This window comes from Scyliorhinus canicula, chromosome 12 (assembly GCF_902713615.1).
Source record: "Scyliorhinus canicula chromosome 12, sScyCan1.1, whole genome shotgun sequence".
Classification (NCBI taxonomy): Eukaryota; Metazoa; Chordata; class Chondrichthyes; order Carcharhiniformes; family Scyliorhinidae; genus Scyliorhinus; species Scyliorhinus canicula.
In genome coordinates, this window is record NC_052157.1 from 102,768,341 (window position 1) to 102,782,002 (window position 13,662).

The window sequence follows — 13,662 nt, forward strand, 5'->3', positions numbered from 1 at the left end:
CAAATGGATTGAATTGAAGAATGGAAAGGGTTAATCATACTCCTGGGAGGGTACTGTAGGCCCACAAAGGGCAAACAAACATGATGGTAAATCTGAGAGGCATAGACAATAGGGAATTTCAACTCAGCTAATACGAACTGGAGTAGGGCCAGTGTAAAAGATATAGAGGGAGCATTTTTTTAAAAATACATACAGGAAAATGTTTCTGCTCAGTATATAGTAAACTGAACAACCGTTCTAAAATAAAAGAGAATCAGAGTTAGTGGGCTGGACTTTCAGAGATTCGGGGATAGTCTGTGGAACTTTTAAAATGCCGGTCACGACCCAATACCAGTATTCCCATACTGTTCCCAGCACCTCTAATTTTCCCTTGTGCAGTAGAAAGGTGCAGACACCTGCACTCCCAACCTGGAAGGCTCGATTGCAGGGGTAGGTATCCCCTGGGGCCCACGCAATTACCATGAAGCCAGGCCAGCTTCTGGATGGCAGTGTTCACGTCCCCCCAGAGGAACTGAGAACCATAATCTGCAAGCAGGAACCTTCTGGAAGACAACTTCAAAAGGTCTTGCCCAAGAGCAAAACAGTGGTGCAATGTTTAGCACTGCTGCCTCACGGCGCCAAGGTCCCAGGTTCGATCCTGGCCCTGGGTCACTGTCCGTGTGGAGTTTGCACATTCTCTCCCGTCTTTGTGTGGGTTACCCCCTCACAAAGATGTACAGGGTAGGTGGATTGGCCACGCTAAACTACACTTTAATTGGAAATAATGAATTGGGTATTCTAAAAAAAATTTTTTTTTTTTTTTTAAAAAAAGGTCTAATCTGCGGATTAGACTTAAATGTAAATGTAGGGGCATGATTAAGAAGCTGTTAATAATATGAAAATTGGACACGTGGTTACGAGTGAGGAAGAAAACTACGGAATATATCAATGGATCAGGAGGGGGAAAAAATGGCAAATGGAATTCAATCTGGAGAAGTGGGAGGTAATGCATTTGGGGATGACAAACGAGGCAAAGGAGTACACAATGAATGGTAGGATACCAAGAAACGTGGAGAACAGAGGAACCTTGGAGTGCATGTCCATAGACACCGAAAAGTAGGACAGGTAGATAAGGTGACAAAATGGCAAAAGAGATATTTCCCTTTTTTTAAACTGAGGACATAAGAGCAGGGAGCGTGGGCAGCACGGTAGCACAGTGGTTAGCACAGTTGCTTCACAGCTCCAGGGTCCCAGGTTTGCTTGGGTCACTGTCATTCTTCCCGTGTCTGCGTGGGTTTCCTCCGGGTGCTCCCACAATCCAAACATGTGCGAGTTAGGTGGATTGGTTATGTTAAATTGCCCTTAGAGTACAAAGGTAAGGTAAGGTGGGGTTACTGGGTTACGGTAATAGGGTGGAGGCATGGGCTTAAGTAGGGTTTTTCCAAGCTCTTTCCAAGGGCTGGTGCAGACGCGATGGGCTGAATGGCCTCCTTCTGTACTGTAAATTCTATGATTATGCTAGAACTGTACAAAACACTAATCGAGTCGCAGTTAGAGTACTGCGTACAGGTCACCAAATTACAAAAGGATCTGATTGTACCAGAGAGGAAACAGAGGAGATTTATGGTGATAATAAAAGATGCTGGAAGTCTGAAATAAAAACTGAAAACGCTGAAAGATCTCAACAGGTCTGGCAGTGTCTATGAAGATAGGAACCGGGACCTGAATTTTGAGAATGGCAGGGTTTCCCTTTCTGCCATTTGAAGGGTTTGTGGAGAATACACCCCTGGTGATGCTGCCTGCCTCGCAGCTATTTAACATTTCAGCAAGTGTTTATTGAGAGACGGGACTTCTGACCCTCATTCAGGAGGAAGCCCTGCTTCAGCGAGCTACTGGCCAATCAGATTGGCTGGCCACTCTTTTCTCCCAACAGCGGCAGAAGCTGCAGTGGACCGGACTCCCCAGTGTCCAAGGCCCGAGGGTCCAGCACCAGGCAAGTGTGGGCGTCTTAAGGCAGGGAGGGAGGTTAGGCACAGGGGGTGGGCTGGGACAGGAGGGGGTGTTGGTGGAGAGGACCCGCCGGTGGGGGAATGTAAAATTCTGCCCAGAGTATTAAAAAATAATTTCCAATTAAGGGGCAATTTAGCATGTCCAATCCACCTACCCTGCACATCTTTCGGATTGTGTGGGTGAGACCCATGCAGACACAGGGAGAATGTATAAACTCCACATGGACAGTGGCCCAGTGCCGGAATCGATCCTGGGACCTCAGCGCCATGAGAATATAAGAACATAAGAACTAGGAGCAGGAGTACGCCATCTGGCCCCTCGAACCTGCTCCGCCATTCAATGAGATCATGGCTGATCTTTTGTGGACTCAGCTCCACTTTCCGGCCCGAACACCATAACCCTTAATCCCTTTATTCTTCAAAAAACTATCTATCTTTACCTTAAAAACATTTAATGAAGGAGCCTCAACTGCTTCACTGGGCAAGGAATTCCATAGATTCACAACCCTTTGGGTGAAGAAGTTCCTCCTAAACTCAGTCCTAAATCTACTTCCCCTTATTTTGAGGCTATGTCCCCTAGTTCTGCTTTCACCCGCCAGTGGAAACAACCTGCCTGCATCTATCCCCTTCATAATTTTAAATGTTTCTATAAGATCCCCCCTCATCCTTCTAGAATGACTAGAGCGAGGGTAGGTCCGATCAAGGACAGTAGCGGGAGATTGTGTATAGAGTCTGAAGAGATAGGAGAGGTCTTGAACAAGTACTTTTCTTCAGTATTTACAAACGAGAGGGGCCATATTGTTGGAGAGGACAGTGTGAAACAGACTGATAAGCTCAAGGAGATACTTGTCAGGAAGGAAGATGTGTTGCGCGTTTTGAAAAACTTGAGGATAGACAAGTCCCCCAGGCCTGACGGGATATATCCAAGGATTCTATGGGAAGCAAGAAATGAAATTGCAGAGCTGTTGGCAATGATCTTTCCGTCCTCGCTGTCAACAGGGGTGGTACCAGAGGATTGGAGAGTGGCGAATGTCGTGCCCCTATTCAAAAAAGGGAATAGGGATAACCCTGGGAATTACAGGCCAGTTAGTCTTACTTCGGTGGTAGGCAAAGTAATGGAAAGGGTACTGAGGGATAGGATTTCTGAGCATCTGGAAAGGCACTGCTTGATTAGGGATAGTCAGCACGGATTTATGAGGGGTAGGTCTTGCCTTACAAGTCTTATTGACTTCTTTGAGGAGGTGACCAAGCATGTGGATGAAGGTAAAGCAGTGGATGTAGTGTACATGGATTTTAGTAAGGCATTTGATAAGGTTCCCCATTGTAGGCTTGTGCAGAAAGTAAGGAGGCATGGAATAGTGGGAAATTTGGCCAGTTGGATAACAAACTGGCTAACCGATAGAAGACAGAGAGTGGTGGTGGATGGCAAATATTCAGCCTGGAGCCCAGTTATCAGTGGCGTACCGCAGGGATCAGTTCTGGGTCCTCTGCTGTTTGTGATTTTCATTAACGACTTGGATGAGGGAGTTGAAGGGTGGGTCAGTAAATTTGCAGATGATACGAAGATTGGTGGAGTTGTGGATAGTGAGGAGGGCTGTTGTCGGCTTCAAAGAGACATAGATAGAATGCAGAGCTGAGCTGAGAAGTGGCAGATGGAGTTAAACCCTGACAAGTGTGAGGTTGTCCATTTTGGAAGGACAAATATGAATGCGGAATACAGGGTTAACGATAGGGTTCTTGGCAATGTGGAGGAGCAGAGAGATCTTGGGGTCTATGTTCATAGATCTTTGAAAGTTGCCACTCAAGTCGATAGAGCTGTGAAGATGGCCTATGGTGTGCTAGCGTTCATTAGCAGAGGGATTGAATTTAAGAGCCGTGAGGTGATGAGGCAGCTGTACAAAACCCTGGTCAGGCCACATTTGGAGTACTGTGTGCAGTTCTGGTCACCTCATTTTAGGAATGATGTGGAAGCTTTGGAAAAGGTGCAAAGGAGATTTACCAGGATGTTGCCTGGAATGGAGAATAGGTCATACGAGGAAAGGTTGAGGGTGCTAGGCCTTTTCTCATTAGAACGGAGAAGGATGAGGGGCGACTTGATAGAGGTTTATAAGATGATTAGGGGAATAGATAGAGTAGACAGTCAGAGACTTTTTCCCCGGGTGGAACACACCATTACAAGGGGACATAAATTTAAGATAAATGGTGGAAGATATAGAGGGGATGTCAGAGGTAGGTTCTTTACCCAGAGAGTAGTGGGGGCATGGAATGCACTGCCTGTGGAAGTAGTTGAGTCGGAAACGTTAGGGACCTTCAAGCGGCTATTGGATAGGTACATGGATTAGGGTAAAATAATGGAGTGTAGGTTAACTTCTTAAGGGCAGCACAGTAGCATTGTGGATAGCACAATTGCTTCACAGCTCCAGGGTCCCAAGTTCGATTTCGACTTGGGTCACTGTCTGTGTGGAGTCTGCACATCCTCCCAGTGTGTGCGTGGGTTTCCTCCGGGTACTCCGGTTTCCTCCCACAGTCCAAAGATGTGCAGGTTGGGTGGATTGGCTGTGAAAAATTGTCCAAAATTCTATGATTAACCTAGGACAAAAGTTCGGCGCAACATCGTGGGCCGAAGGGCCTGTTCTGTGCTGTATTTCTCTATCTAAAGTAAGGAGGTATGGGATAGAGGGAAATTTGGCCAATTGGATAAGTAACTGGCTATCACATAGAAGACAGAGGGTGGTGGTGGATGAAAAATTTTCAGACTGGAGACCAGTTACCAGCGGTGTACCACAGGGATCAGTGCTGGGTCCTCTGCTATTTGTGATTTTTATCAATGACTTGGAGGAGGGGGCTGAAGGGTGGGTCAGTACAATTGCTGATGATACCAAGATTGGTGGAGTAGTGGATAATGTGGAGGGCTGTTGTAGGTTGCAAAGAGACATTGATAGGATGCAGAGCGTGGGCCGAAAAATGGCAGATGGAGTTTAACCCTGATAAGTGAGAGGTGATTCATTTTGGTAGGAAAAATTTGAATGCACATTACGGGGTCAACGGCAGGGTTCTGAGGAATGTGGAAGAACAGAGAGATCTTGGGGTTCATGTCCACAGATCTCTGAAGGTTGCCACTCAAGTGGATAGAGCCGTTAAGAAGGCCTATAGTGTGTTAGCGTTTATTAACAGGGGGCTTGAGTTTAAGAGCCACGGGGTTATGCTGCAACTGTACAGGACCCTGGTGAGACCACACTGTGTGCAGTTCTGGTCACCTCATTATAGGAAGGATGTGGAAGCATTGGAAAGGGTGCAAGGAGATTTACCAGGATGCTGCCTGGTTTGCAGGATAGGTCTTATGAGGAAAGGCTGAGGGAGCTAGGGCTTTTCTCTTTGGAGCGGACGAGGATGAGAGGAGACTTAATAGAGGTTTATAAGATGATGAGGGGGATAGATAGAGTGGACGTTCAGAGACTATTTCCTCGGGTGGATGTAGGGGGCATAACTATAAGGTTCAGGTTGGGAGATATAGGAGGGATATCCGAGGTAGGTTCCTTACTCAGAGAGTGGTTAGGGTGTGGAATGGACTGCCTGCTGTGATAGTGGAGTCGGACACTTTAGGAACTCTCAAGCTGTTATTGGATAGGCACATGGAGCGCACCAGAATGACAGGGAGTGGGATAGCTTGATTTTGGTTTCAGACAATGCTCGGCACAACATCGAGGGCCGAAGGGCCTGTTCTGTGCTGTACTATTCTATGTTCTATAGTAATAACATAGAACATACAGTGCAGAAGGAGGCCATTCGGCCCATCGAGTTTGCACCAACCCACTTAAGTCCTCTCTTCCACCTTATCCCTGTAACTCAATAACCCCTCCTAACTTTTTTGGTCACTAAGGGCAATTTATCATGGCCTATCCACCTAACCTGCACGTCTTTGGACTGTGGGAGGAAACTGGAGCATCCGGAGGAAACCGACACAGACACGGGGAGAACGTGCAGATGCCACACAGAGTGACCCAGTGGGGAATCGAACCTGGGACCCTGGCGCTGTGAAGCCACAGTGCTATCCACTTGTGCTACACCTGCCCACAAATGTTGTTAATTGTGTTGGAATTTTCGTGTCAGGAGATAATATTTTGGGTGATTTGCGTTCCTTTAACTAGTCTCTGTCCACTTTCACCGCTCTTGATGCTGTAGGCCTTGTATCTGTCTGAAAAAAAGTGGATCACTCTTGACTAATCCATCTTCACTTGTCTCACAAGAACTCTCAGTACTTGATCAGCAAGTGTTCAAATGTTAATTGTGGTTTCATGACTTGAATCAATGCCACAGCATTCCATACCCATGCGATACCACATTAATGGAAGGAGTGGTTGACTGACCCCTCAACAAAGTGTAAGAGCTTTTATTTGTCCATCCTGATGATCCATCATATTTACCATGAGGCGAGGGTCACAGTGCCAATGTCTGGACCAGCATCACATCGATGTCCATTTTACTAATGGCGCCAACAAGGAAGTGTCTGAAATAGGTTTTGATCTGTTTTCAGGACAATGTTCTTTAGTTTGGTTACTGTTTCATGTGGCCTTGAAAGTCTTCAATTTCATCTCCATGACAGGATCGTGAAAGCTGACATCCTGGTGTTGTAGGCACTTCTGACAAAGAATCAAGAATGCTTCCTCTCTCCTTTCCTTTGCCTCTCTGTACTCCTTGGCTACAGGTAATGGAGCAACCTGGCATCATGTGATGTGATATAACTGATCTGTCTCCAAGGAATTAAGCACTAACCATATATCAAATGGAACCCATGACATTCCTCACATCCTTTCCATCACTCTCCTTTCTCGTCTTGTCCAAGTCAATGCAAGATCTTGATGTTCAATGACCAGTCATCCCTTGACAGATTCTGCTTATTACGGTCCTCTCATGCTGTGACAAGGTCCACCTTTGTACAGCTCCCCTTGTCTTACAGTCACGGTTGGTTGTTCGATAATATGAACACGCGCACTCTGAGAGAAGCCAGACTCATGTTGTCTCTGGTGTCACGATATTAGAAATATAGGTTCAGAAATGGGGGTCCAAAAATGAAGCAGACAATCTAAAGGTTTAAGCAGACTGGAAAACTGCTAGCAGCACAGGCAAAGGAATACACCCATACCTAGCTGAGTCACAGGCCCCCATTCAAACATAACCTCATTAGGGAATGCATGATGTGATTGAGCAAAGACCCATTGTTCTTCAGGACATTCCTGCAGCACCAGACATCCTCCCATTAACAGAGTCTGAGGACCAAATGGTCTAGTAATGGGAATCTAGTTGTATATGAATGACCTAGCTCCAGCCTTTTGTGTAGACGGGAATGGGAAGGCAGGCAGAGAAGCAGGAAGGCAGCTAGTGTAAGAGGTCATGTAAAAATGCCAGAAAGAGAAAACGTTGGCAAAGGATTCCGAAAGAGATGTCCCTAACAGAAGTAAAATTGCTTCCCAAATCAAAGTGCTGCCTTTGCCTGGATGCGTACGTGAACGAGAGTGGAATTCCAATGCCGAGAGTTGTTTAATGGGAATTTGCGTTACAGTTAAACTGTATATAAATAACGTGTTAGCATTAGAACTGTGAAGTCTGAAAGTTAAATAGCATTTATTTTCTTTTGTTTTAATAAAGTTTTTGTTTAAAAAATAACAAAGCCCAATATCTTATATGATCATTCCGGGAACAAATGTGTCTTTTCTGCACAGTCTTAAAACTTAAAAACGTTAGGAGTGTTATTCAGTCTCACTCTTTGATGAGGTCTGATTAGACATCCATATCACTGGATAACAAATTGTCCTGTTCGTGACTCTGCACTGATGTCATGTTGACTCTCTTTCAGGTTGCACACCTCAAGCCAATATGTGAGTGTGAGAAAATGAGTGAGTGAAAAAAATGAGTGAGTGAGAGAGAGTGAGTGAGAGTGAGTGGGTGAGAATGTGAGTAAGAGAGAGAGCAAGCGAATGAGAGAACAAGCAAGAGTGAGAAAGAAGACAGACAAGGAATGAACAAGAGCAGGACAAAAACAAGACAAAATTAAGAGTGACCAAGTGCAGAAGGTAAAGGAATGAATAAGGCTGGACTAATTTATTTTCCCCGAGATGCTCAATATCCGATAACGTAGACAATGGGCAAAAGCTTCAACTTCAAAAAGAGTGGACAATTCAAGCCTGGATTGCACATAGAGTATGCAGTGCCTACATGTAGATGGTGGGAACGTTTTGTGTCTGATACTGGTCCATTCAGTTCAACTAAAACCATAATAATAATAGTTGTCACAAGTAGGCTTCAATGAAGTTATTGTGAAAAGCTCCTGGTCGCCATATTCCAGCGCCTGTTCGGGGAGGCCAGTACGGGAATTGAACCTGCGCTGCTGGCCTTGTTCTGCATTACAAGCCAGCTGTTTAACCCACTGTGCTAAACCAGCCCCATACAACATTTGTGAATCCAATGACACTAAAGGTAACAATCGGCTCCAAGAGGAAGTGCAATCCAGAGGCCGGTGTCAGAAATCAGGATTCAGGATAGTAGCAGCCACTTGATGGGTGAGCTCATCCCATCCGCTACGAAGTAAAATGAGCTAAAGGCTTACAACAGATCAGCTCCATAGTGAACAACTTCTGTTTTGGGGACCAAACCTCAACGTCTTTAAATTACTTCTCTGTTCAGGTCAATTCAGTTGAAGGGCAGAAAATATCAACTATACCAAAAATACATATTTTTTAAATGGAGCCCTGGGAGCTGCCAGAGTGACAGGACTGAAATCAGAAACAGATCAGATTTTTTAATGTATTTACAGGATTTTCTTCCGAACTTTTAATATTTCCACGCATTTGGGTCTTAGGTTTTTCACAGAAAGCATCAACGCCAAAAATTTAATTCCTGGTAACACACCATTAACTGTTTTCCATTTACCACAAATCGAAAAAATTAGCATATTCTACTTTTCATCTCAGCCCACTTCAACACAGCAGCTGAATTGCAGGGTCCCCAGGCGGCAGGATTGCAGGTAGGGCAGCCTGTAAAATGCCATGGGTGCCTTTCCCACTGCCACATGGCAGTGGAGGCATCAGGTGGCCCTTCTGCTCATGAGCCAATTGAAACTATTGAATCCTCTCAATTCACCACTGCTGGGACTCATAGAATCATAGAATTTACAGCGCAGAAGGAGGACATTCGGCCCATCGAGTCTGCAACGGCTCTTGGAAAGAGCATCCTACCCAAGGTCAACACCTCCACCCTATCCCCATAACCCAGTAACCCCACCCAACACTCAGGGCAATTTTGGACACTAAGGGCAATTTATCATGGCCAATCCACCTAACCTGCACATCTTTGGACTGTGGGAGGAAACCGGAGCACCCGGAGGAAACCCACGCACACGCGGGGAGGATGTGCAGACTCCTCACAGACAGCGACCCAAACCGGCAGCAGGAGTCCATGCCAAGTGACCTGCAAGGCAGTTCTCAATGTGCGGGCTGGTTACGGGAAAGGGGGGAATCTTCCTCCTCAAGGGTCACCCCAGGTCAGCACCCCGCCCCCTCCCCACCAACACTTAAGTAGTCTGTCTATACCAGCTCCCCTTGCCCCCGCTGACCAGGGCATCTAAGTGACGCCTCAGAAATACCACCTTTCACTTCAGCTCTGGCTCCTCACTGTTCGGGACTGTTGCCCGACTACCTGCCCAGTTGGGGTCAGAGGTCCGGCCTTAAACCAATTAATGCCCATTGAGCATTCAATTCCTGTGGGGCAAGCAGCTGGAGTAGGAATCCTGTTTTTTTTGCCGGGATGGGCCCTGTTCAACACAGCCCAGTACTGCTGCAAATCACTATACCACTGTAAGGCAGTAGATTAGCGTGGACTTCATTAAGGTATTGCCATCAAAATACAGCCATCATTGAACCACCCTCCACCCACAGTCTCCATTCCAAGGGAGGTATGGCATAGTGATATTGTCACTGGACTTGTAATCCAGGGTAATGCTCTGAGGACCCAGGTTCAAATCCCACCATGGCAGATGTGCAAGTTCAATAAAAATCTGGAATTAAAAGTCTAAATCACGACCACAAAACCATTGTCAATTGTTGTAAAAACCCATCTGGTTCACTAATGTCCATAGGGAAGGAAAACTGCTGTCCTTACCTGGTCTGGCCTACGTGACTCCAGACCCACAGCAATGTGGTTGATGCTTAAATACCCCCTCAAGGGCAATTAGGGATGGGTAATAAACGCTGGCCGAGTCAGCGATGCCCAAGTCCCATGAAAGTATTTAAAAATATATCCCCCACACTGAAAGACCATATCGCTCCCACCCTCTCCTCACCGACACCACATATTCTGCCCATTTCCCCCTCACCCAGAGGTCTAAATTGTATGATATTTTACTTCACATTTACCTAGCAGGTCACACGATCATAAGGTGAGGAGCAGTCCCAATAATCTAATATCTACCCACTGGCATCATCAACATGGTGCATTTAGTAAAGCTGGTGTATTACTTGTTAATTGCCACCAGCCATCTCTGGCACCCTCTTCCATATTGAGTTTAGAGTGTTTAATGTTAAGAGCAGTGCAGGCATAGTTTTTTTTTGTGGAGTACTCACACTTCCCCCTCTGGAGCGTAGGTGGACCCAGTGATGTTGAACTCATGCAGCTTACAGTTATCCCCCACCACAGAATCAACAATGAACATCTGCGGGAGGAAGAGATTACATTCAGGTTAAAACATACACAGTGAGTTCCTCCCCTTTATCAGAAAATGAATCGTTTAAGGAATCTGCATTATCACTATACGATATTTTAGAAGGCATTCTTTCTGTGTCGCATAGTTTTTCCCCTCCTCAACCTCCTACTTTGTTGCATCATTCTCCAAGGTTCCCTGTGAAATGCACGAGGAGGAATGGAACTGGAAAAGGCCATTCAGCCCATGTCCTTGGTCCTCCCACAGGCACTTCACCAATTATTCCCGATTCCCAATGATAATGAATGTAAAAATGATTCCCCCAAGTAAAAGAAATTCCCCCAAGTTCGGCTCTGCTGTCTCCCCGACCCATTCTCCCCCCCCCCCCCCCCCCCCCCCCCCAACCACAGGCCAACCCCACCTGTGATATTTGTATCCCAAGAAGTGTTTGTGCTTTTTTTCACTCAGCGCCTCTGCAGCATGCCCGAAAGCAGGAACTCTCTACAGGGGGAACCCCAATACTACCAGATCCAGGAACAACAACACCACTCAGCATTTCCAGCAACCCCGTCAAGAACAAGATGGCCGTAAATACTGGCTTAAAGAGTCTTCTACTTAAAAGCCAACAGTGCACGCAAACTGTTGCCGATGAGGAATGGGGAGCAACCACAGGCTGGGAGTTTTGGCTGTTTCTTCGGGAGATTAGGGGCAGCACGGTAGCATGGTGGTTAGCATAAATGCTTCACAGCTCCAGGGTCCCAGGTTCGATTCCCGGCTGGGTCACTGTCTGTGCGGAGTCTGCACGTCCTCCCAGTGTATGCGTGGGTTTCCTCCGGGTGCTCCGGTTTCCTCCCACAGTCCAAAGATGTGCGGGTTAGGTGGATTGGCCATGCTAAATTGCCCGTAGTGTCCTAAAAAGTAAGGTTAATGGAGGGGGGGGTGTTGTTGGGTTACGGGTATAGGGTGGATACGTGGGTTTGAGTAGGGTCATCATTGCTCGGCACAACATCAAGGGCCGAAACGCCTGTTCTGTGCTGTACTGTTCTATGTTCTAAAAGCTAGCGTTCAAAAGTGGAAACCAAAATCTTTTCCTAACGAGTGTTTGCGGTGGTAAAAAGACAGCAGGTATGTGTTTTGTGGATTACTCCTTTCAGCTAACATCTGTACAATTAGCAACATAGGACTCTGAAACCGAACGACACAGATATCAACGGTGAAATTAGCTCCCTTGATGTGGCGATTACAGACACCCGTATTCTCTCTTCATTGTGGCTCTGGAACACCTTGTACACAAAGAATAAAGGCAATGTTTTCCAATATGTGAGAAAGAGCTTCATTCCTCGGCATGAAAACCAGGGAGAAATAAACTGCCCGTCAGCTGAGCATGGAACTGCTCAATCTGATTTACTGCTTGGATTTGCACTTTGATTGCAGAGAATTTGGCTTCATTGGTGTGGGAACTTACTTTCATTTCCAAATGGATTTCACTGATTAATTCCTACAATAGATAACACTGTCTATAGAGTGGAGTACTCCTCAAGTTCCAAACTGAACTGCTGTGTGTAGGAAATGCAGCAGCCAATATTACATAAGGCAACAAAAAAAACGTCAACACCTAATAGGACCACATGGCCCATTGAGCCTGCTCCACCAATCAATACCATCATTGTTCACCTTGCTCCATTTTTCTTCCTGCTCCCCATATCCCTGATGGAGCATCCACAATTTACCAGGGTAGAGAATTCCAAAGATTCAAAACCCTTTGAGCGAATAAATTTCTCACCTCGGTCCTACACGAGTGACTCTTTACACTGAGACTGTTCCGTCTTGTTCTGGACTCCCCAACAAGGGGGAAAGAATCTTTCAGCCTTGACCCTGTCAAACCCGCTTCAGAATCTTGACTGTTAAATCAAGATCACCTCTCATTCTTCTAAATTCCACGGAATGTACAACCATACGAAGCTGAAATAAAGCCTATTACATTGGTATGAGGGGAGAGCTGGCCAAGGTTGATTGGAAAAGTGGACTACACTGTCTGTAGGTAAATAAACAGTGGGAAACATCCAAGCAAACAATTAAAAATGCTCAAGGAAAAAACATTCCGTTAAAAAAACACAATCAGACGACTTGCGGTGAGGAGGATGTACTGAGCAGGGAAGGTGGCTCTCCTCCAGGAATTCAGAAAAACGGCACATTCTGAATGAAAATAGCCCACCAAACCTGTTGAATTCCACTCCTCCCACCCTCTCACAAAGCCGCAACTACTGAGAAATGCCCGGCAATAACTCCAGGAACCGAAAGGACGGCAGAGCCAGTAATAGCCATGAGTGGAGGAACGGGATGATGGCGAACACACAGGAGGGAGTCAGAGCCAGACATACCCGGGGGGGGGGGGGGGGGGCTGGGTCGCGAGGCCCCACGCCGGACTATCCTCCGATAAGCGAGTGGATGGACCTCCTGACTCAGGAGCTTCAGAAACAGAGAGATGCCATCAAATTGGAAATGGTGACAACAGTGAAGGTGGGGGTCGCAGACGCCCTTCCTCCTTCAAGGCGGTGTTGGACAAAACAGAGAGACGACTGGAGGCACAAGAGGCAACATTCAGGGGCCTGGAAAAAGGTGGCTACCTACCAGAGAGAACTGGAAACAGAAGTGGTGAGGTTGGTGGCGAGGCAAGGGGCACTGAAGGGGAAGGGGGAGGACCAGGAGAATCGGCTGCGCCGCCAGAACCTCTATCGTGGGCCTGCCGGAGGACATCGAGGGCAGGCACCCCACAGAACATGTAGCCCAGATGCTGGGTAACCTGGTCGGAAGGGAGATCTTCCTCAAACCCCCGGAGACAGACAGAGCTCTTTGGTCACTCTGGCCAAAACCTAAAGCTGGGGAGCAGCCACAGGCTGAAATAGCGAAGATGCACCCATACCAAGATCGGGAGAAGATCCCAAATTAGGCAAGGCACACTCAGTCCTGCCAGTGGGAAGG

The 13,662-nt window shown here is 46.6% G+C and overlaps 1 protein-coding gene across 2 annotated transcripts in view; it reads right to left on the bottom strand.

Moving 5' to 3' along the window:
* The window catches only part of atp2a3 (ATPase sarcoplasmic/endoplasmic reticulum Ca2+ transporting 3), a 310,265-nt gene that overhangs the window by 90,733 nt on the left and 205,870 nt on the right, over positions 1-13,662 (bottom strand). For both annotated transcript variants that reach the window (XM_038813618.1, XM_038813617.1), the window contains exon 9: positions 10,604-10,692. In XM_038813618.1, coding sequence (XP_038669546.1) covers positions 10,604-10,692 — 89 coding nt within the window. The remainder of the gene's footprint in view (positions 1-10,603; positions 10,693-13,662) is intronic.